Raw genomic sequence first — 24,737 nt, forward strand, 5'->3', positions numbered from 1 at the left:
ACCTATGAGCCCTACTCTGATCCCAGATGACCCAGTAAAGCACACAAAGGCTGAGGCTGCTTTCAGGGCTTTCTGGGAAAGACTTGAAGATCAGCAGCTCCTCCTAACTGCAAACACATTCCATAAGGATTTTTACATGAAATTCTGTTAAGCCAATATTGAGAACTACCACAGTACTTGAACATAGGAATTTTCTTTTAAATGTATCGAGTTTGAGCTCATTTTTAAGACTAGACTGCCCAGAGCATTCTATGACAGTGTATACTAGACTGGTACATGGTAGTTGACCAGACACATGTATGAGCAAGAGACAAGTTAGTATTCTTGCACTTGTTTATTCTCTCTTAATATTGACTTTAATAGGTTAATGATACGTCTTTTAGCGTACTTAGGATTAATGTCAAGAATACGACTACTGAGCAATTTATCATATGATAATTCTACTGTAACAACATAATTGCCATAATTCATTTTCTGCCGTGGACATCACAGAAACTATAATCGAAGATTATATTTAATTCACTGCAGTTGCTGCTAAATTCCTGACTTGCAGAGTCACAGCAGTGCAGCTGCAGTATTTTTTTCAAGAAATCAGACTGTGAGCTAAAGAGGTCCTCTTCAAAACTGTACTGAAGTAGTGAAAGGTACAGCCTCCTCCTCCAAGACAACGCACTAAGGAAAAATAACACCTTTCCATTCCAGAAAGCCCTGACTTGATGCACAGAAATAACCAAACCATCATTTGGAATGATAAAAGCATTAAAAGTAATAAATGAAACATTTTGTGAATACAGCAGGTTACAAACTTACCACCAGTCTCAGGCTGACAGCTTGTCAAACTTGTACAGTCTGCAGAGAGAAAATTATGCCCTATTATGCGCTTTATTCAGGCACTTGTTTTGCTTGTAAATTCACGCTAGTTTTTTCACTAACTGGAAGCCCCGTGTTCTCGTATAAAATCTTCTCCTTTGCTTTTGCAGTGGAACTCTTATTTCAGACCTTGCTACTCAGATTAAAATCACCAATAAACAGAATGTAGGCTGCAAAGATGTGTTTTGGGGTAATGTCTAAATACATCTCAACTTGTTTCAGCCTCCCCTGTGGGACTAGAAATTTGCCAGAGATGTTCCAAATGTGTAATCTCCTCAAAAATTGCAAGTTGGCAAAGAACATAACAGCGTCTTTTTATTTAACACTCACTCACATGAACCTAAGAATATTATTTTTCCTCTATTATCAATTGCATTCTTTCATAGAAACACACAACAATTAATTGCTTTGGGAATACTGTGCTTATATTTAATTGCAGATTTTCCTTTGTTTTCATTTGAGGTACTCTGTATTTTCTGCCTTTGAGTTCTGTATATTTTTCTCTTCCTCTCCCTATTTTAGATGCCCTGTACGTAGACACGAGCTTTACCAAGGACAGCGCTGTGCAAAATTTGCTCCAGAACCCATACAACCCTTCATTTTTAAACCTCTCATTCTTGGCTTACTAAGCCTTGGTTTTCTTTTCATAATTGTAATTATTAAGTTAAGAAGGAAAAGCAAAAGAAACTCTATTTTGCAGTAAGCTGCTCACGATCTTTTTCTTCACATTTCAAAACATTCTTTTTTTTTCTTTTGCAATTCAGTCCTACCTAAACAAAAATGTTCTGCATTGTAGAAGTCCTACTCTCAACAGCTGCAATTCAGGAAACGCTCTCAGGATTAACCCTGCTTTTGAACACGACGAACCCATAACTAGCTTTTGTTATACGGCTTGTAGTGTAAATGCTTTTGTCAGTTCCTCAGAGATCACTGATCACGAAGCATTACACGAACCTGAAAACACAATTCAGCATGGAGGTAAAATGCATGGAAATCCTTTTCTTACCCCTCAAAAAGCAGCCCCACCTCAAATAACATGTCCACCTTCATGTATTTACTCTGAAACTAAATCAAGTTTTATTCTAATCTCTTGCTTGGCAATTTCATAACTAAAAATACTAACTCATTTATTTGCTTTCCACATTTACGGCTGCGTAGGTTTCATAACAGGACTGTAGAACCATTTATCTTACAGCTCTCTTGCACGGCTTTGGTGGTCCATCCTATCTGAATGCTTTTTGTGATTTAGCGGAATTATTAATTTAGTGTTTTGATTTTCTTTTTCCCCCCAACTGTTGCAGGTCACCAGACCAGTTTACAAAGTCAAGACTGACAAGTTAGTCTTTGAAATTCTTCACTTCCAGCATTATCCAGAAAGCCAAGGTTTGTGACTATTTTCAAGAGCTTTAAAAAATCTGTTGAGTTTCCCATTTGTCACTGTTACCAGGAAGCCTTTTTGTACTGATTCCATACAAAGAAAAGCTCAGGGTTTTTGGATGCTTGATATGACAACAAACCACCCCTTCTTAAGTGTTTTTATGCAACAAACTTCCATTCTGTATACCCCTTTGCTAATGTGGCAGTCACTGACACACAGGAAAGAAGAAAGAATATATAAAAATGACAAAGCAACTCAAAATGCAAACCAAATGGGAGGCTTTAAATAGCAGCAACAGATAATTTAAAAATAACTTGTGCCTGCTTAAGCTACATAGAGTTTGAACAAGTAGGAATTCTAATTTGAGCAGAATACGGCTCATATCTCAAATATTATTTCACGTTTTGCAACTTGAAACCTCTTGTATCTTTGGGGGGGGGGGGGGGGGGGGAGGGGAAGGAAAGACAGAAAGGAGAAAAGTCGAGTCAAAAAAGTCTCTAAAATTGCCAGTCTGCCTCTTAGTTCTGATGCGTGCGAGTATGCTCTCCTGAAAGGTAGACAAAAAGCTTTTACTTTGCCATCTTCATTTTTCTGAATCACAGCCCAGTTAGCAACAAAAACGTTAGCTGTTAGCACCCATTATTACTGAGAGGAATCAGTGCAGGCTCGCCCTGGCACCAGCTGTATACTATGGGAGTCAGAATCTGAGGGTACGTGAATCCTTGGCTTGAGCCAGTACGTTGTTATGTAAATAAAGGAACAAGTCATGATACGGTATAGAAATATTTCTTTTCACTGATGTTCATGATTCCCAGCTCTGGTCTCTTCAAGTACTCCAGCTCACAGGTACAGACTGAGATGCCGACACTGGGGGGACTGAGCGCAGGGATAGAGACCGACAAGTCGGGAGGGAGCAGCAGTTCAGAAAAGAATGAATTGGCTTCACTGCTGATAAAAACGAGAGCAATTAGTGTTTTACACCCATCTTAAAAGAAATGTGTCTGTGGGTAACTGTAGACCAATATACTTTTATACCAGCTGAACTACTCAAAATCACTACTTACAAAAGCATTAAATACTTTATGAAAGGAATAAAATGGCCCATCCGTGGGAGAAAACCAGGCCTGTGTCATCAAGACTGTATTTGAATTGTCAAAAGTATATTGACAGAGCTGCTCTCAAAATCCAGTTAAGGAAATTAATTTAGTGAGAAGTGAGGCAACCACAAAATAGAATTATTTTTTTTTTTTTTTAAAAAAATAGGTAGTTTTGGCCATTTTTCATCATTTCATCATATGGTACTTGAATTTTCAGGAGGAGGTTCATATCTAGAACTCTTAGGCCAAACTGAAAATCCCAGTCTTTAAATTCTGTTTTGCAATATGTAATGACAGCAGTGACAGCTTTTTAGGACATATTATCTACAGTAAGTACAGCTCTGTATTTATAAAGGCATATATGAAAATAAACATAAGATTACAGTAGAATCTAAAATAACTTTCAGTTCCTTCCTAAGCATGAAGAAAGTTTCCAGTTCAGTTATACAGTCACTACATGGAAAATGATTGCAAAGGTTAGTTATCAGAGAGGGTTTTGTTTCATGGGGTTTCTATCCAATTAGTCCAGGAACTAACAAACATGATTCACACCCAGGTGAAGAACGTGCTCTTCTTTCTTCCTGAGCTCAGTAGAAAACACAAGTTCTTGCAAGCAGCCAGAAACCACAGCCACCTCTCTACACGGTTAGGTCTCTGGGAATTTGGGGTGTCTTGCTCCACAAATGTGAGGAATAAAATGACTCAGAGTCATCTTTCTCCGGGCCAAAGCAGAATGGGACAGTGAGCTAGAATTTACAGTCAAGTGGATCAGCTCGTTCAGACTGAGACATAAGGCCAACAAGTCCACATCCAGTTGGCCTGCTATGGTTGAGAGTCAAACATGTCAGAGTTCTCCGAAAAGGACCCTGCTGAGCTGGCTCTCTGCTGCCCACCTCGCCTACACAACCTCATTTCAGAACGCAGCTTTGCTCTGGTAGTCTCTGCTGTCCCTGTCAGTGACTGTGCTGGACGTTCTCCGGTCAGTGAAAAGAGCAGCACATTGCTTTTCAGCTGTAAGGGTCTTATGTCAAGCTGTCTGTAAAGTCTATTACTTTTCAGTTGGTCTAACGGATGCTTTTCTACAAAATTCATTTATCTGTGTTCATACATGGCATGGGTGAGTAGGCTTTTTCAAGGCACTATTGGCAAAATTCAGTAATGGATCTAACCCTTTAGGAGAAAAAGGATCTCATCTAAGGAGTCTTCACAATCTCTAAGCTTGCAAAAGAACCATGTCACAACAGATACACAGAAGATCAGTTTTAACAAACTTAGAGGATCCAGAAATATTTGACACAAAACAGCTCAGAAGCACTGGAAATAAAGCACTGGATAAGAGGATGGTAGAATAACTTGTTTTATAATGCTGAATCTAATCGGCATGGACAAAGACAGCTTCATTTGATGCCATTCAGATGAAACCTGGAAGTCATTATAGATTCTGAGATTTATATAAAATACAGCATTCTTTGCTCATCAAAACCAGTAACTGACACATAGCACGATCCTCTGAAAAACTGATTCAGCCACCAAGAAGGATGACTGAAATTAAATTTGAGGCAAAGACTGCTATTCGTTTCATCCTCATGTCAGTCACGTGGATCATCAAGCAAATGGAATTTTGGATTAAAACAATACAGCAACAATACAAGTAGCTCGGTTAGATCTCCCCTACCAGTATCAGAGATTTCGTGTTTCATTACCAGAATCACAGGGGAAAGAAGACCTAAAATACCATCCAGCGATTGAAGTGCTGTGCTCTGAGTTTGAGAATACCAGGCGTCGGGTTTTACAAATTTACACGCTTGCACGGCACAGTTGCCACTCTTACATTTAAAACAGTGCACAGAAGCTGAGCGTCCCAAAGATTATTTTATCCCAGATCTACTGTAACTGAATCTTGTAGATGTTCTAGATATGGATTCTTTTGTAGCACATTGCATTCTAATTATTTTACAGCCAAAAATGTTCTTCAGATTATGACGATATAGATGGAACTCGTTTTTATTTCATATAGAAGCACAGCATTGTTATACCACGAAGAAAGAAAAAATAATAATTTTACTCTGAGCTCAATGACTTAGTATATAAAAAATAACCTCAGGATTAACTCACTTCTCCTTACAATGAACTGGAAACTATCTCAATAGATTTTGGTGAGACCTTCCCTATTAGCAGTAGCTAAATAATGCATTCTCAATTTCAAAAATGCTTTTCAAATGTCTTATGAGAGTTTCTCTTACAGGTATTCAAAAAAGAAGGTGGAGAGACTGGACTTCAAGTTGATTAGGCATATGAAAAAAAATCAAGGATTCCTAAAGATATAACATTTAGCTCTAAAAATCAGCACACGTTTAAAATGTTTTATTAAGGAAAATCAACATGACCAAGTTGGCCAACTATTTGACCATGTCTAAAATTTGATTGGTAAGAAGTCACTGTTAAGATGCATGCACTAAGCATCCAGTACTTACACAACTTAACTGTATTTTTAGTTAAGAGGCAAGTGCTAGAAAGAGATTTTGCTGAGCGGTGATTTTTTCCAATATTGTATGTCACAACCATCCTGGTAAAAATGTTGATGAAACTTTACCACATTTCTACACCCTTTTATTGACCTTCCTTACATACAGTACTGTAAGTGGCAAACACAGAAACAAGAGCTGTCATTGACCAAAGGCCACAGTAAAAGCACTTGGGAACTTTTCCATTCTCTCCCTACAACGCTTACATTGCAAATCACACAGAGGTTGGGATTAATTTAATGGTTTCTGTGAACATCAGATTCCTATTTTTCTGTTAATAAATATATTATATATACACGTACGTACATATACACTTCACTGCTTAATTTCTGGTGACAGTTAAACTGTCAGGTTATCCTAAGACTTCTGGCATTTTGCTGAGGCACAATACCTGCAGCTTCATCTTCTTAGGGCATGAGATTTATATTCACAGGCACCCTCCCAGTAGCCAGTAGATTGTGTAGTCGCACATAAGCGCATACACTTTAAACTCAGTATACACACAGATCATTTTGAGAAATTAACTGTTAGTTTTTGTAGAAGAAATCTAAGCAGACAATGGGTGGCCATCAGGTACTGTATAGGTTTAGTAATTTATGCTCTATGGATCCACAATCCTGATCCATCATCTTCTTGAGAATATCTCTGTGTATATGCTGCACCAGTGTTGCATAATGTTCAGGCACTGTTTGCTGCTTGGTGCATATCAGGAGTTGTACTTACAGCTCAAACTGAGCTTCTACCAAGTCCATGACTGTAACTGGATGACAGCTCCTCACTCAGATGTGCAACTTCCATGTAATGTATTCAGGATAGCAGATGATTTAAGTGACGATTCTTTTTACTTTGTACCACACAGTTACCACAGCAAAGGCTGAACTTTAGTTTACCTTATTGCTGAAAAGAACTGTTTACCAATTCCAAACAATTAACTGCACAAACAGATTTGCTGGCAAAACCACCAGAACTGGTGATTGTGTACAAATGAAGGCAATGCACCAAGAACACAAAGTCAAATTTTTACAGCTGAAATAGTATTTTGACTTACTTTATTTAACTAGGGAAAAAAAAAAAAAAAAAAAAAACCAACAACAAAAAAAAGATACCTAAGATGTGGTTTTACACCGTAACACTTCAGAATAAAACTGTACATTAAAAATACTTCTTGCAGGGCACTGGAAGTCATCCCTGCCAAAAAATGTTAGCTTTTCACTACTGCTCATGTAAGTTAAGAATGCATTAAGAATGCTAAAAGCATTCAATTTTTTTTCCATTACAAATGTATTTTTGTATGTGTTTAGTATATTTCAATTCACAGTATCTATCACTAGTCAGATTTAAAAATAAAGTAATTTTTAAATGTGTATTTTAATAATGATTATTCATGATTGTATTTATCACTCTCAACTGTTAATTACCAAATATATTTGCTGGATGTAAGCCTTTTGTATTTCAATAAAATATAATAAAACTATTTACTTGAAAATTTCACAAGGAATCGAACTGATATTTAATTTCACACTAAAACACGTGATGTTATCTTAAAACTGATGTAAAGCTACAGTTGGAGATGAAAGCCATAAGGAAAGTGAAATAAAATTATATCTCCTAGATACCAAAGTCTGAATTACTTCTACCTTCTTAAATTAAAAAAATACCACTCTGATTTGGCTCTTAGGATGGGAAAGTTTGACAACACTCTTTTAAAAAAAGACAAAACCCAAAACCAAAACAAAACCAAAACAAAAGCAACACTACATCTCTACCCCAAACATAAAGCTTTTCCTCCACCATACAAACTTGAAGCCTCATAATTGGTTTCACTACTCACTGGTAGTCAAAATTTAAAACGAAAAAATGCAAACAGCACACAGCATAGCAAATGATAAATATGTCGGAAGCGATAGCAATAAAGGTTAAAAAATAGTAATAAAAGTAAAAAGATGCTTGTTTCAACAAATACTGAGAAATGAGGCATAAGACTCAAAGGTAACAAAATCAGATTTTTTAGATATCAGAATGTTATTTTTGAGGAATACTTACCTTAGAAATTAAAGACAAAATTGTTACTAGAGTAGTTTTAAGTACCATAAACATCTGACAGAAAAGCAGCAGGCAGTTCCAGCACAGAAATCTTTTTATCCTTCTCATAAAGCAGAATAAGTAAGGGTAAATTAAATTAAATCTTTAAAGACAAAATGGTAAGAGAGATACAACTGAGATTTCAGCATGGAATGTATTTATTTTTTTTTTAATTTTCAGTACAGTATTAGGAGGTCATTTAAATACTTTAAATAAAGATTTTGGAGAAAAAACCAAAGGATTCAACTAGGTAAAGAAAAACAATCTTATCAGTGAGTGAAAGACAAGTATTTAATGACCTTGTGATCTTCAAAGTAGCCTTCTCTAGAAAATTCATATTCCTAGGTCACCTAGTCAGGAATGCAGCCTAGCACGGCGATTCGCTTCCTCTCCTTTGTTTTGTGGAGTGTTTCATGCAGAAGATCTCAGCTATAATAGACAGCTTCACTGAGAGGCAGGAAGATTTTTTTTTTTAAAAAAATCAAACACACAGAACCAAGCCAACATTTTGCTTTAAAAAGCAAATGAGGTTTTTCTCTATAACCATAGATCAGAAGGGCACTAAGTAATACTACAGTCCTACATATTAAACCCCTCCCCTGCTTTTTTATTTCCTCTCCAAATCAACCAACAGTATAATTATCTGACACAGTAGATGAGACTACAGAAACAACTGGTAAGCAGCTGAATATTGCCTGATGTTAGCAAAAACCAAAACAGAACAAAAACCAAAATTATGAAATTATTTGAAAATTGATTTTGTTGCACAAAAAGATCAGTAAAACTAAACGCGGATGCTGCTTTTGGTGCGGAGAGGAAAAAACAAAACAAAACAAACAGCCTGCCACTGTGCAAATTAGAATACTCCGATTTTTGGAATGCATCTTCTGCTTGCCTCAGGCATACTGCTGAAGCAGTGCAGAGAGGTGGGAACAGCTAGTTTGAGAACATCCAGCCACCAGTTCTTATTCCACTACTTCGAAGTCAATTTTATTTTCCTGATAGCTCATATTTGTTAGTTATTTAGTTAAGAAGAATCCCTATACACCCCCATTCTGAAAAATGAATTTTCTTTCTGATGCCAGTCATGGAAATCCTGGCATAATCAAAGGAACAGAGTGGAAAATTCAGTTAATTTTATTTAGGTTCCCCACAAGTATGTTTACACATACATATACTAAAATGTTTAAGCATATATATGTGTATATACATACACACACATACTTAAGACTTATAAGACTTATAGTCTTATAAGATCCATTTTTATATATATATATATATACACTGAGATTGAAAGAATTAAGACACTAAATCCAGACAGTCATAAATCCAGAATAGAGCACCTCAGCCCCATCAGTTCAGTGATTTTTTCTTCCTTGTATTGCATGAGCGATCACAGCTTCTTGCAGTGCTAAGTTTCTGGAGACTGGAAGTTCTGAAACTTTGGTTCTAAATTCAGTAAGACATTAAACCACTAATCTAAATTTCATAAGCAGCACCTTTAAACACATGCAACACTGTACAGGTTTGTACAGAACTTGGTAGCCAGCAGCCTGATGCACTTCTCCTCTCATCTTCCAGCCAAAAATTACTGCTTCAGTGGAAAATTTGGGTAAAATGAAAACATTTTCTTGTTTGCAATCACATGACCAAAAAGTCGAGTGGGTACGCAGTGGAAGCCGAGATTCCCTGGTACAACGGATTCAGACAGAGTTAGTGCATTACTCAAGTATCTCTGCATGTATTACAGCAAGGAGGGCATTTATAACAAGCAGCAGACAGTGGCATGCAAGCACAATCTAAGGTCAGCAAGGATGTATGCATCAGGAGCTTTCTCCGTGCTACAGAACTGTACCTCTTGAAAGTTATTAATTAGGTATATTTGTGCATTTAAAAACTGAAGTTTTCAAGAGGTAAACAGTGAGGAAATTATTTTATAGTGTAAGCAAACCTTGCCAATTCATATAGCAAAACTTCATTTTTAAATCGGGTTGAGTAAGTAATTGGACATAAAGCTACCTATATTTCAAATTCATATCACAGAGATAATAAATAATCAAGTTTAACTTGTTGAAATAATGGCCAGCGTGGTGGAACAATGTTCACATAAGTGAACAAAATGCATCTTAAAACCGTATGAAACTAAGAACTCCCACCCACAAAAACTCCCAAAACAAACTGCTTAATAAGGGAACTGTTACAAGCTTGACAGAAAAGATGAAGATAAAGCTAGTGTCCAAATCACTATGGTATTTCAGTATGATAAAAATTGTAGCTATTTCATCAGCACATAGTACTAGGATGATGCATTATGTTACTGGACCAAATTTTTATACAGTCTAACAAAAGGTGCAGACCTTGAGCATCTTGTTACAATCAAAATAAACAAGACATCTGAGGCTCAGGCCTCACTATTCAGTTAAGTTACGCTGCCAACAAAAAGCTGAACATATCTCCTTTACACTATCTGTACTCTTACATGCCTCCTGATACAAGTCTTGGACAATTTTGAGTAATATATTGAAATTACACTACCTGGATAAACAAACTATCCAAGAATTCCTAATGGAAATTTGGTGAGAAAAAATAGAAGTCTAAAGGAAATTTGTACTTAAAAAAGAAAAAGAAACTAAGAGAGAAGCAGTATAAGCCCTAGTGAGCAGTACATTCTTTGAGTACCTCCAATATTACACAATATTGACATATATGAATGCTCTTCTCAGAATGTACAGAAAACCATTTCTCTTAAACCAAGACAGAGAATACATTAAACAGGAATTTACGGGTCTCAAGTTTAAGAGGATTTCCCATCAGTCTCTGAAAAACTCAGTAAATACAGACACCAATCAGTTCTCAAATCAGGACATAAAATGTCTCAGACTATATAAAAGTATACTCCAACTTCTCCGGAATAGAAGTCAAAGCTAAGGCCTCACAATTCCAGTTATTAGAAACAGCGTAATCCTCTTTACTAGGCCACCAGTTGAAACCAACTACTCAGTGTTTTAAAGAGGGGATTTTATAACAAGGTGGTTGCAATGCAGTTCTTTGTAATATGTACCCAAGTACAGACAGATTGCTTAAAAGTGTTAAAAGAGTTACAACAGAAACTGTTAAAGAAAATGCAACATATAAACAAAATGCAACAAACTACACTGACTGAAGTTTCTTTAAGGTCCTCATACCTAGTAGAGCTCACTACACAAATTAAACATCATAAAGTACAAATTAACAAACCACATGATTAATAAAATCTGTTCACTTTATATTAAACATCTCTAATATGATTATAGAATGTTTACGTCCTCTGTTGCCCAGAGGAACTCTTCCCTTTGTAGCACGGCCAAGGGTTCTCCTCTCAAACGCTACTGGGCAAAATGACCATTTATTTCAATAGGTTCTGCAGCATAGCTGTAGCATACGTAGGACGAGCTTGTCTGCTTTCAATTGCATTTTGAAGATACTGGATACCTCCACAGCGCTCCCAAATTTCTTCAAACTGTCTCGGCAAAATTTCAGCACCTCGCTTTCGAGTTAAGCCAGTCTCTTCAAGGTTAAGCTCACACATATCCATATCATCCTTACCTGAAATGGGTAAGGGAAAAGGAAAAATCTTTATTAAAGCTTTTACACCATTCAAAGGTCCCATTAACAAAGATTAGATCTTCTGTTAGTTGGATTTCCTCTCTCAAGCTCTAGTTTGTTAGTAGACTTCAGAGTTATGGGGATATCAGTCCTCAAGCTGATATTTTGTTTATTTATTTCTTTTCTTACACAGAAAGCAGAAAAGCTGTATCAGAATAAACTCATATCAGATGCCACAACTGACAAAACTGTGCTTAAAAAAGCAAGCAAAAAAGAACAAAGGAAAGAAGCCCAAAAGATCATCACCTTGATATATTTTCCTGAAATCCTCCACAGGATCACAACTGCACTTGTTTTACACAGCCTTTCTGCTTGACATAGTTATACAGTGAACTGCTGTTATTATTTAACTTGTTTAAAGGTAGCAAAGTGACTAGGAACTCGAGACTTTTGATCCAGCAGCCAGTATTCTTAATCTGTCAGCCTCCCACGCTAAACAAACAGCTTTTTCCAAATGGGATTGACACAGGGAATCCAATGAAATGGCAAACGTAGCTCACTCACTGTATTTTGATAGGTGGTCCACTGAATGTGGGACTCGTGACAGCAACAGTACTTTTAGCTATGGGCTTTGACACTGAGCAGGCAACAGTTGGTATAAGTAATTCCATTAAAAATAGTTAGAAGAACACAAAGGAACTTTTGTTGCTAGTAAAGCACCGTGCTGAAGCTAAACACGGGCCTTCTCCTCAGTCCCCAAGTTAAGTACAAAAACTCAAAACACAGAACGTAAACAGCATCTCTCCAGCATTTTCACCCCCTTCAATTATCCTCCAGAAAAGGAGGACACATTTCAATAACAGATAAATCTCTACCTATCCACTGCCACACGTAGTTTTTATTTTAAATGTTTAAGATTAAAAAGTTATTCTCCCATATTAGGCAGCATCAATATGGTAAAAGCATCAGTTTGCTATTAGCACCATACTATGGAAAGACAATATATCATATGTGCAAATTGTCTTGATACAAACTGCTGTAAATTTTCAATGTTAACTAAAAACCTATAAAATGGTGAGTAGAACTTTTCCAGATAAATTGTGATGTTTCATCTTCACGCTGTCTCCAGTTCAGCAAATAATCTGAGGACCCTTAATAATAAAACCATTTACATTTGGATTCCTACTCTGTCTATGATTTCCCAGATTAAAGTACACGTACAAGTAAAACATGTGACCAGTTACATCTCTAAGTGATATTCTGTAACATTTGGCCACACCATCAACAGCAGTCCCAAATCCTCAAATTCTGCCCAGACAATAACCACTGATGAAAAAAAAGAGGATACAACTTGGGAGAACTGTATCATCAGCCTCTTTTTCTAAAGTAAATTATCAGCTCTGAACCTTTTCAAGATTTGAATTTTGCTTTCAATACCAACCTGCTACAAGGAGAATGGGTGCCTTGTCAGGATGAAGTTCCATTTGTCGAGCAATCCATGGCCCATCAAAATGTGCATACCACCAGCCCTTCTTCTTGTTCTGGGGATCTTTGTATTGGTCAGCAGGACGGATGAAGGGAATGCGAAAGTAACGCTGCTGTCTGTTTATTTCAATCTCTTTTTGTCTGGCTGGTAGCTGGGTTGTCGGGTTCTGCTGAGCTATCATACAAAAAAAAAAAAAAAACCCCAAAAAAACAAAAAACCAAGCAAATAAAAAAAAATAGAAAACAAGAAAGCCGTATTATGACTTGATTAATCAGCAAAGTAAAAATAAAAAAAACCAAAACAAACCCCCGCCCAAAAACAAGTAACAAACCAAACCAAACCTTCAAAAACCTGAGAGATTCTTTCTGAATACATCTTCTGAAGTCTCATCAAACCTAAAAAGTACTCCCATCTCATATAATGTGCATTCTATTGATCACTACAGCTACAACACTGGTGAGGAAAGGCTTATGTTAACTGTTTCATCTATATGTTGCTCTATAGATCGCTCAATGGCATTGGGTACATTTAGACAAAACAAAGTGAGTAGAATAACACATTCTGCTTTAAATCAATATTTAAGGTAAAACTTCCCATATAAAATTTCTTATGAACTAGAAACATTAATCAGTAACTGCTCTAGTTCAGTCTACCTCTTTGTAAATCAAGGTCACAGTGCAAAGAAGCATTTTCAGTTACAAAATACAAAGCAGCACTTGAAGATTTTTGACACTCAGCACAGAGGGGGTGTAATACTGTTAGAAATTACTAATTTGTTAAGACATATTGACAACAAATACTGCTTATTACAAAGCTGCCACCAAATGTAACTTTTTGCCCAGATTCCTGTGTACTAGCCTCTAGCACTAGAACTATTCTCCAGCTGCTTTCTTTTTTCAATAAATTGTTTCTTTCAGACCATTAAGATCAACAGACCAAATTTCTAGATGCAGAGTTACACAAAATCTTTTCAAGCTTCATACGTATTTTTGATAAACATTTCCCGTGTGCATTTTTGGATTCCCTCAGTCCCGCACATTTCAGACTTCAAAGAGAAACTTTCTTTCAAATAAAAGCAAACACTGTCTATGTTAACTCATCAGCTGATCGACCTTCTTAATGTTATGTATACACTATCATAATCAGTTTTAAATAGTAAATGCTCTTACAGGCAAGATCCTTTCTTTTAATAACTGCCTCTTGCAAAAGTTTATTACTGATCTTATTTTAGTGGTTTACAACACCACTGTTACAAATACCATTCAAGAAATTCTGAATGTGAATCTATGCCATCTCTACAAAAGAGAATCAGTATTAACAGTTCCATGTTTCAGCATAAAGTGAATAATTCACAGTGAATTTCTTTTTCGTCCCTTGTCTATTAAGCAGCAAGGCTAATTTTTGAGCTAAAATTTAATAAAATGAAAAATGTTAATCACTTCTACTAATGTATTTTTATAGTTATGCACAAGACTAATAGACTAGCAACTGTACCTTGAAACTTCTTCCACTTAGATTCAAGCAAAAATATACTTTTTCTAAATGTGAAGACCAGAATCTTAAAAGAAATAATATATGTACTATACTAATAACACCCCCAATTTTTTTTTCCATGTCTACATACACAAAGAGAAACATTTTAATAGGTAAATGCTACTTTTATACATCAACTCTGATAAAGCATGTATTTTACAAGGTGACATAGTTTACAGTTTATAAGCAATAAATTCTATTTTCTGAAAATTGTCTGAACATCTATCACAGCACACCAGTGCTTTAGTATTGCCGCTTTTTGCACTGCAGTGGTAATTGCTAAGGCTTATTTCTACCCCTGCACATACCTAAATCCAAGAAGAATCTAGAGGGCAGGAATGCTAAGCAGCCAATGTAGCCTCTACTTTTCAGTGCTATGGAATTTCAGTTCTTTATTCAAAAGAAACCATCACCTGAATGTTAGTATGTGTGCTAGGAAAATAGCTGTTATATTGATTCCAGAGTTTTGCTACAACAGAAGTTCATGTACTGACAGTAAAAAAAATGTTAGAACGAGCATGGTATTTCTTCGAGGGGGAGGGGGGAAGCAGGAGGGGGGAAAACAAGAGAAAAAAAATATAAATTTATACCTTCAAATAACCTACATAAAAAGGTTATTTCATTCTTCCTTCCCATGACTGCTCAAATGGGTAGGATCTCATGATGATAAGCAGTACAGTTCATTCATAAATTACTAGAGTAACTTATCATTACCATCAGTTGAATAACATTGTCAAATTGTAAAATAGAATTTTTTAACTATTAGATTCTATGCAGACGTGTAGCAAAACACTGGATTAATTAATGTTAGTATATAGCTCTCAAGTGTTCCTATTCTTCAAAGTTAGCTTAAATAACCATCTCCCCACTTACGTGAGTTGCTCAAAAATGGTGCAAAATCTGTGAACAAATATTACATGTTGAACAAAACATAAAAGTGCTGATCCTTCATAAGTTACAGTTTCACTAATTCAACATTTTTCACCAGTGCTGATGACAGACAAATGGGAATTCTAGTTACAAAATAAAGACAAACGTTGAGCTAAGTATTTCTAATCATTTTCTGCTCACTGACACATATAAAACATCTCCTTTTCTCAAATTTCATAGATCTCCCACGGCTTCTATTTTCATTAGGATTTCATTTTGAAATTGATGAGTTTAGTGATTTTTGATGCCTGTTGCAAAACTTCAGTTGTATACATGCTAAATACAGATTGCTGTGATAAATCTGCTAGTTAATTAATGTAGTACCTTTAATTTTTGACATTTCTTCTAGGAATAAATTTCCATAACTCTATTAATACCACATCTGCCTATTCCAATTATAATAGACAAATCAGTGTTTAGCTTCTATAATGAATGTATGCATTAAAGGATACCTGTAAAGTTATATGACATCAATGAAAAAATAGAAAGAAGAAACTATATCATTTGAAGCACACATCCACCGACACCTGAAAGACATTTAGCTTAAACATCTAAGAAATCAGAGTTCCTTCTTACTACCTTCTCAGATCATTATAATACATAGATGTGAAATGCCCATGTAGTGTAATTATTTCCAATAGGAAGAATTACTTCTGACATTAACAAGAGTCTCTAAAGGTCACTACCAGTGACCTTCTCCTGAACTGCAATGTTCTAACTTTTCTTCAGAAATATGAAGCCATATGTCAAGAGAAGTAAAAAAATGCAATTAAAAACACTGAAAAGAACACTGTAAATGTCTTAACTAAATGTAACGAGATCATAAATATTCCAGGCTTTATTTGCACAAATCCAAAGATTTTCTGCTTTTTGATACTTCCCATCAGCAATACTGTGCATGAATATTTATTTTATCTATTTAGCTCCAGACAGAACTTGCGAGCTCAAATTCAAAGCAACTTACCGCTTTGCAGAAGTACTTAAAATGTCTTTTCCTGCTGTTTCAGTCATAAGCTCTCTTAAGGACTTACATCCACGTTATGAGGCCTGGCTACAAGGACCCATTCTTTGATAACATCTTTTCCAGGGGTCCAGATTTCACCTGCCATATACCTGCAGCAAAGTTCCCTGAAAAGCTCAAATTCTCAGGTAATGCTCAAGCAATGCATAACTCAGTAAATGAATCAAGAAGGAGGAGACATCTGTGTATAAGCACCAACACCAAGAGTAAGTAGGGTAGCTGTATACCCTGGGAGCTGTATCCCCCATGTGCCAGAACAATGCTTTAATCCCAGGCCAACAGGATTTTGGGGAGAGCATCTTCTCTCCATCCTCCCCTTCCTCTCCCACTAAGTGTGGTCAGGAACACAAAAATCATAGAACCAGAAGACAGCAGGAAAGATCTGACTAAATTATTATATCCATTTGCTGTGATTCTGTTCATTTCTTAGATTCCTTTCATACCAGGCCATCACTGGACTCAGGTGGTGAGGTGGTGGGAAAAAGAATAACAATCCACTCTGCAAATATCACTCCAGAAACTGGGCAATTTTCAGGTCTGGCCGTGTTAAACATGTTAACTCCTACACCTTCTTTTTGAATTTAAAAGGCAGTCACATATTGTCATTAGTGTATTCCTTTGACAATAAACATCCATCTGTGAAATCAGCAGAATGACAGTCTAATAAGAAAGCAGGGACTATGCAAAATTTGTCATCCTGTAATCAAAATCAAAACTTGCAATGTGAACACTCATAGAATTTTTAAAAAGAGAATGTAAGCTGAACTATCTAAGGCTTACAGTGATGTGAGGAAATTATTTCCACCTTTTAAAAGTATGTATGTCTATATACCTTACAAAAAAAATAAAAGCATGAGAAAAACCACCCTTATCACCAACACTTTTTGTTTTGTCTGGACCCCAAATGTAACAGTGAATTACATAACACAGCGTGATTCCTTCCAATCCTGTTTTTTACAACACCAAAAAAAAAAAAAGATATCACATGCAATTCTCTGATAGATGGACTATTTGAGAACGGTCACAAGTGGTGTTCCCCTGGGCTCATTACTGGGGCCCATTCTGTTTAACAGCTTTATCAGTGACCTGGATGAGGAAATTGAGTGCACCCTCAGTAAGTTTGCAGACAACACCAACTTGGGTGGGAGTGTTGATCTGCCTGAGGGAAGGAAGGCTCTACAGAGGGATCTGGACAGGCTGGATCGACAGGCCAAGGCCGATTACCTGAGGTTCAACAAGGCTCAGTGCTGGGTCCTGCACTCGGGTCACAACAGCCCCATGCAACGCTACAGGCTTGGGGAAGAGCAGCTGGAAATTTGCCTGGTGGAAAAGGACCTGGGGCTGTTGGTTGACAGCCAGCTGAATATGAGCCAGCAGTGTGCCAAGAAGGCCAACAGCACCCTGGCTTGTATCAGAAATAGTGTGGCCAGCAGGACTAGGGAAGCGATTGTCCCGCTGTACTCGGCACTGGTGAGGCCCCATCTCCACTAGTGTTTTCAGGTTTGGGTCCCTCACTACAAGACACTGAGGTGCTGAAGTGTGTCCAAAGAAGGATAACGAAGCTGGTGAAGGGTCTAGAGCACAAGTCTTATGAGGAGCGGCTGAGGGACCTGGGGTTGTTTGGCCAGGAAAAAGGAGGCTCAGGGGAGACCTTACCACTCTCTGAAACTACCTGAAAGGAGGTTGTGGTGAGGTGGGTGTCAGTCTCTTTTGACAAGTAACAAGCGATAGATCCAGAGGAAATGGCCTCAAGTTGCACCAGGGGAGGTTTACATTGGATATTAGGAAAAATTTCTTCACTGAAAGGGTTGTCAAGCATTGGAACAGGCTGCCCAGGGAAGTGGTAGAGTCACCATCCCTGGAGGTATTTAAAAGATGTGTAGATGTGGCTCTTAGGGACATGGTTTAGTGATGGACTTGGTAGTGTTAGGGTTGCAGTTGGACTTGGTCTTAAAGGTCTTTTCAAACCTAAACTATTCTATGATTCTAACTATTTTTAGAAACTTTGTTCTATCCCTAGGTGTAATTCTCTGTTCTGAACTACCAATAACCACTCTCAGAAAGCAACGTTTGTAATTACAGAGGTCAGAAATAGTATGAACAACCTAAAAAGGAAAGACCGAGGAGACTCAAAATGCAAACCGCAGTTTCACAAATGGAAAAGTATCTTCCATAAGATTAAGTAGCACAGCTATGAACATTTAGCAAACACACCAGCAACTGCACCAGCAGGTCCAGAACTATTTTTAACAGATGAGTTGGCGTAAGTAAAGGTTTTAGGGAGAGCTATTCAGTACATATATCTGGGTTTCCTGAAAGTATTTTACTTTCTGCAAAGTATTTGCTAGTTCCAATCTTTTCAAAATATTTACCTTAAATCAATATAAAAATACTCTTTAAAAACCCAAGAATTTCCCTTAACCTAGTAACACCAAAAATTCATTTTAGAAATGTTTTCTTTAGAATACTGTCACCAAAATTACTATAAACACAAAATTGTATCTCCTCACCATAGTCTGTGACTGATTTGGGAGCACGCTGTTCTGTTTCTGCATTGCGTTTCTTATTCTTGGATTTCCAAGCATGATATACCTTTAGTCTTCTGTGAAACTCTTCTCTGCAAGCTGCCAATAATTCAATATCTGGCTCAAAAATGAGGAAGGAAGGGATAAGTGAGAAAAATCAGAAAAAGTATGAGATGCTTTTCTAATTTGATAGGTAAATAATTTTAATCATGTTGTAAAACTAATATGTTATAGTATAATATAATAAACACTCATTCTCTGCAGCAACAGGGCCTGTATTTTATGGCCCAGAAAGTCCCTTGGAGTGCTATATATACTATTCTCCTTCAGAGCCATGGCAGTCCCCAAAGTAGCTGTTCTACCGTGAGATTTGCAGCAGTGAAATGCTACAAATAAAATTTTCACTTCACTAAACTTGCCTGTTGACATTATCACAATGCAAGCAGTACAGAAACAGATAAAATTTCACCACTGAACTTTATTTCTGCAGCTGAAGAAAATCAGCAGTTTGACTGCTCAGATCTAGGTTCTTTTTTCACTTCATTAAATGTATTTTGATTTTGCTGAATTTCATAATATTAAGAGACTGAACGATTGCAAGGCTTTTTTGTTAGTCACCTAAGACTATCCAAAACTGGCTTCACTAGGGATGAAAGTACATCAGCACCATGTATTACTGCTCCGCCTATTGAGCTGAAAGCATTGCTCCAGTCTTGCATATGTAAAATCATAGAGACACAGTTAGAATTTGCAGCTAACTTTGGGTTTTAAATACAGATAGAGAGAATAACTTTGTTTCCAATTTCTACATCTAGGGAGAAATTCTGAGTTATCTTAAATCAGAAATTAACCAACTGCTTTCAGTCAGATGCAGGAAGAAACAGTAATATTTAATAAAGGAATAATTCTTATCTGTTTCTACCTTCATAACACTGGGAGAAAAGTAATTAATGTCCCAACTGTGAGCTTCCCAAATGAAGTTACACATTATGAAAATTAAAAAATAATCTGAACATCTAAGACAAAAAATATTTTATGCTGTGCTTTACATGACTTATTTACTTTTTTGTGATTCTTGTGACAACAAGAAGTGATAGCAAAAAATGTCTTAGAACATGTGAATTCTGAGTATATAGTAACTACTATTCCCTTTGTGGAAATACATAAAACTGAGACAATTTAATTAAGAAATTACAACATGTATTTACAGCCCAAGCAGTTTAGCATCATAAATATATAGTCAGTAAAGGAGGTAACAAAGGAAATTGTTTCCTCAATATGGAAATAGCTTATTTTGCTGTTCTCTTTGGGGGTAACACAATTTTTTTAAATTAAATTGACATTCATTCAGAATGAATAAATTCATGAGCAAGATTTAATCTGTGTCACAGGAAGAAAGTAACACCCTTCATGCAACTACAACTTGACTTCTTTCTCAAAGAAAAAGAAAAACAAACTTACCACAAGATGTATTGATTGTATCACGAAGCTCTGCATATTTCCACTTACTGAGATCATGCTTCTTAGTACCAGCAGCGGCTTTTGTGGCTTGAACTGAAGGACCCCTAAAATGATTTAAAAACCAAACAAATAAAGAAAAAACTTTTAAAGTGTGAAGGAGGAGTTGTTACAAAAGGAGGAACAGATCCCATGATCATCACTGCAGCACGCTTATTACAATGAAAATCAGCAACAGAGACAGTGAATTCAAAGGCAAAGTACCATATTATTTCCAAGATATTCAAATGATTAAGAGAAAGTGAAAGCATCTTTTATGCCCAAAATGATATAATAATCTGAAGCTGATTGGTTGCCTAGAGATTAAAAAGAATTCATTAATAGTTAGCGCTTATGTGTGAAAAGATGCATACTCTGTTTATTTTTACCTCACCCCACGCTGATGAAGATTTTTCTTAGTACTAGCCAAGATGCTTAAGACAGACAACAAAGAGAGGCTACATAAATTTTCAGTTCCATTCAATAAACATAAAAGGAAAAATATTTCTGAAGAAGTTAAGAAGGGAGAAAAGGCATTTCCTCTGCTGTTTCAAAAGTAGATTAAGAAAAAATCCTTGTTCCAAGACTAGAGAAAATATTCTGTATCTTTGGCAAAAGTCTAATTTGAGAGAGGAAAGCAAATTAATTTTATGTTATTTGTATAGAAGCTGCCTGAGAAAAGCAATATTTACTGGGGGGAGGAGAGGGGGAGGAACGGAGAGGAGAGGAGGATCATCAAGAGATACCAAAGAAAAAAAGACCACTCAGAAGCCAGTATAAAAAGACTCATACCAGAAATAAGTGTTTTTCAAAGGCAAAAAGTATTCATCATGTATGTAGTATGCAATAAAGCCAACAGCAAACGCAAGTGACAAATTATTATTAAAATCTCAATCATCTTTAACAGTATGTATAAGGTTATCCATGTAACAAACAAACATTGCACGCATAGGTATAAAGATAAACCTCAATTATTTTTCTCTCCTTAAAAATGATATGGCTAAGAAGCAGAAGAACTCCCCTTAGGAACAGAAAACCTCCCATGGATTATCTGCATATAAACTAAGTTCAAAACACTAACATACAGTGACAATCAGAATACTTTTTAAACTCTTAAGGAATTCAAGACCAGACACATGATTTTACCAACCTCTGCTAATGCCTATGACTAAGAACATGAGGCAAACTGAATTATCCTTCAGGATCTGAGCCGATTTGTTCAGAAGAAACTAGATCTTTAACAGGGTAGCAAAATGCTTGATGCAGTACGTCACATTAAAAATTCACGAGAGAAAAAAACAGAAGAAACCAGGCCTTTTCATTTAAAGCCTGTTAGTGCAACAGTATCTTTGTGGGACTGTTACTTTATTACAGTATTCGTAATCCAGTGAATATTATTTTCAAGTTTATTTTTCCAGAAGATCTCATGTGGTACTATTAAGTTCTATGTTGTTTATCTTCACTTTTTAGTTAATAGGTTATAAATATATTTTATGTGAAAAATTCCTCCACGTAGATATAGCAGTTGTGAAAGCAGAAATAACAAACACAATTTAGGTTTCATAGAATAAAGCAATTTGTTTAACTAAAAGTTGTTCTTAGGAGAACTGAAACATCTCATCAAATGTAATTAAAACTGCAGAATCTTACTGTTTAATGCAGCATCAGCTTAATTATACCTATTATACTACTAATCTGAGTCAACAAAGAGCTTCCAGTTATGGTATGTTAGAAGTGTGACATAAAAAATTACTTCTTTGATTTTTAATCAGCACATAGCTGAGGGATGGGAACTTTTCCTCACTCTTAGCACTACTTATGTCTATAATAAATGTATGTCCTTTTTTTCTTCTCCTAATGAGTCTGCCTATTGTTCATGACCATAAAGATTGATTTTCCCCTCCCGATCCTATCTCAAACCCCAAGCCTGGCTCATCTGTCCCTTCTCACTTCTGGAGGAGAAGGGGGAGAGAGCGGTTGCATGGTGTTTGGCTGACGACCAGGCTCAAACCACAACAAAGTGTAAAACAAATCATGAGACAGTGTCCTTCAAAATATATACATGTTTTGGTATTTTGTTATCACTGGCATACCTGTAGGACGTTAAATGATTGCTGCTAAATGTAGTTTGCACTGCCTGGTGTCTAACCTCCTTGTACCTAATTTGACAAATCCTAAGGATTTTCCTTATTTAGCAACACTACCCACCACTCTAAGAGTTTGCTAAATAATTTAGAGTAGCAGAACCAGACTGCAAGTTCTCTAGTTAAACTAGTAATCTTTAAGAATGCTAATCCAATTGAATGACTTAGTCTTTCAATTACCATACTACTCTACACTCTGCAGATCACTCTCTTGTTTTCTACATGACTTTAAGCATAATAGTCTGGCAGTAAGAGCAGCATCATACTTGACAATCAGTCTTCACTGTTCAATCTGACAAAGTTATGTATCATAAACAGTATTACAGACTTAAAAAAAATCAGCCTCAAGTCAAAAATTTCCAGTATATGAAAAGTGAAAAAAAAATAATGAAACAAGCATGTAGTAAGAAGTATTACATTTTTTAACTCAACCAAAACGCAGAGCCTCTGAGTTTGCTCCAAAGTTTTGTGATTTTTTTTTTTTTTTTTGCACATGAGGAATTGGCCACTGTCATTGGAACTATGTCAATATATGCTGTACAATCTAGCTACCTAAATTTACATGCCAACTTAATTACACACAACATTGTTTATTCCTATTCTTAAAATACCACTGCAAGAAACAAGTTTAGTTAACAGCTGTCTTCCTAATTAAAGCTACAACTACAAAACCCATCAATCATGTAAGACCAATCATCTTCAGACTCTATATACACAGAATATTAGCTTAACAACAGATTCACTTCTAAAAACTCTAAATAATTTCACTTCCTATGTAAGCTTCAGAAAATGAATGTCAAAAGGTTACTTCTGTCCTCAAGTTGCACAAAACGCTTTTGAATTCCTCACTGATATGGAGGACATTATAACGATTTCTTACAACAGAGAATTAGTATTCTAACACAAATCAGTATGAGACTGTTCCAGTAGAACTGTATTCAGATCTAAACCTTCATGCTACTTTCCTCCTGCTCTGTGCATAAAATCTTGCATTAGCATTCAAGAAATCTCAGGAGATGTTCAGATGTCTTAAGAGGGGTTTTAATATGGTAATTTTCAAAACTGCTTTTATTTAAAGGGAATTATAACTAGAATATTTTCTTATTAAAAGCATTAACAGTTACATTAACATTAAATAACTTAATTAACTCTATGCTGAATCTGTAGAAATACTCCTTCAAAAGATGTGCAGCCTAGTTTTCTATTATCATTATAAGAAAGGTGAAAAGAGAAGAGAGCTGGCGGAATATTACCATATTACACAGAATACCAGGGTACTTGAGCTATTCTTACTCTTTTTTTAATATAATCAGTTAAAATAGCAGAAAAACAATTGCTGAAAAACAGTGTTGATAAAGGAAATTTATCTGAAAGAAATAATTTATCTGCTTAGCATTTAAAAAAAGCCAGATTCCATTATTTTCCACTCCATAATAATTCAACTCATTTCATGTGTGATTTCTTTTTATAAAATGATTGTTTCATTTGGTGTTGTCTTCTCACCTACCTAGACAATATTTCTGACATTTCTGTGGCCATTTGTTCCCTACAAGAAAATTGATAAATAAGCATAAACCAAACATATTAATATATAAACAGATTTTATAACTGTGAAGGTCTCTTGCCAACCAAACTGAAGCTAATTCAAATGCACGAAAAAAGTGGCTACTCATTTTAAATAATTTCCATTCCAATGCACCCCTGATTCGGTAAAGAGCAATAGATCATACAGGGAAGTGAAAAACAGATGGTATGTGAAAAAGTTTACGTTAATTATATAATCACCTTTAAATGTATATTAATAGGTATATTAGATTATTAGCTTGTTTATTAGACATAAACAAAGTAGTGGATATAATTTATTACAAACTGATTTAAAGTTTATAGGTGCATGCCAATAAAGATCATTATGGGGTATTAGTAAGTAAGAGGACAATATCAATTTCCTTTGAATTAGTGTTGTGGGGTTTTTTTTCTGTTAGAGCATTCAAATGGAAAAAAAGGTCATACGCAGTCATTTGCAGCTTTGTTCCATTGGCTCTGCAAATAGAAGATACTTATGTT

General features: G+C 36.0%; 2 protein-coding genes across 5 annotated transcripts in view; one reads left to right on the forward strand and one right to left on the reverse strand.

The window, feature by feature from the left end:
- The window catches only part of IMPG1 (interphotoreceptor matrix proteoglycan 1), a 60,350-nt gene extending 58,185 nt beyond the window's left edge, over window positions 1–2,165 (forward strand). Inside the window, 2 exon segments of the mRNA XM_042802986.1 lie at window positions 1,393–1,569; window positions 1,667–2,165. Coding sequence (XP_042658920.1) covers window positions 1,393–1,569; window positions 1,667–1,979 — 490 coding nt within the window. The 3' untranslated portion in view covers window positions 1,980–2,165.
- Window positions 2,166–5,694: 3,529 nt separating this feature from the next.
- Window positions 5,695–24,737, reverse strand: part of MYO6 (myosin VI) — a 106,909-nt gene continuing 87,866 nt past the window's right edge. The window contains exons 29-35 of one of the 4 annotated variants that reach the window (XM_042802982.1): window positions 24,684–24,713; window positions 24,181–24,219; window positions 20,494–20,597; window positions 19,018–19,149; window positions 15,430–15,456; window positions 12,979–13,197; window positions 5,695–11,537 (exon numbers count right to left, since the gene is read on the reverse strand). In XM_042802982.1, coding sequence (XP_042658916.1) covers window positions 11,338–11,537; window positions 12,979–13,197; window positions 15,430–15,456; window positions 19,018–19,149; window positions 20,494–20,597; window positions 24,181–24,219; window positions 24,684–24,713 — 751 coding nt within the window. In that variant the 3' untranslated portion in view covers window positions 5,695–11,337. The remainder of the gene's footprint in view (window positions 11,538–12,978; window positions 13,198–15,429; window positions 15,457–19,017; window positions 19,150–20,493; window positions 20,598–24,180; window positions 24,220–24,683; window positions 24,714–24,737) is intronic. The other 3 variants (XM_042802983.1, XM_042802984.1, XM_042802985.1) reach the window with 3 other exon arrangements.

This window comes from Tyto alba, unplaced genomic scaffold (assembly GCF_018691265.1).
Source record: "Tyto alba isolate M040663 unplaced genomic scaffold, T.alba_DEE_v4.0 Super-Scaffold_40, whole genome shotgun sequence".
Taxonomy (NCBI): Eukaryota; Metazoa; Chordata; class Aves; order Strigiformes; family Tytonidae; genus Tyto; species Tyto alba.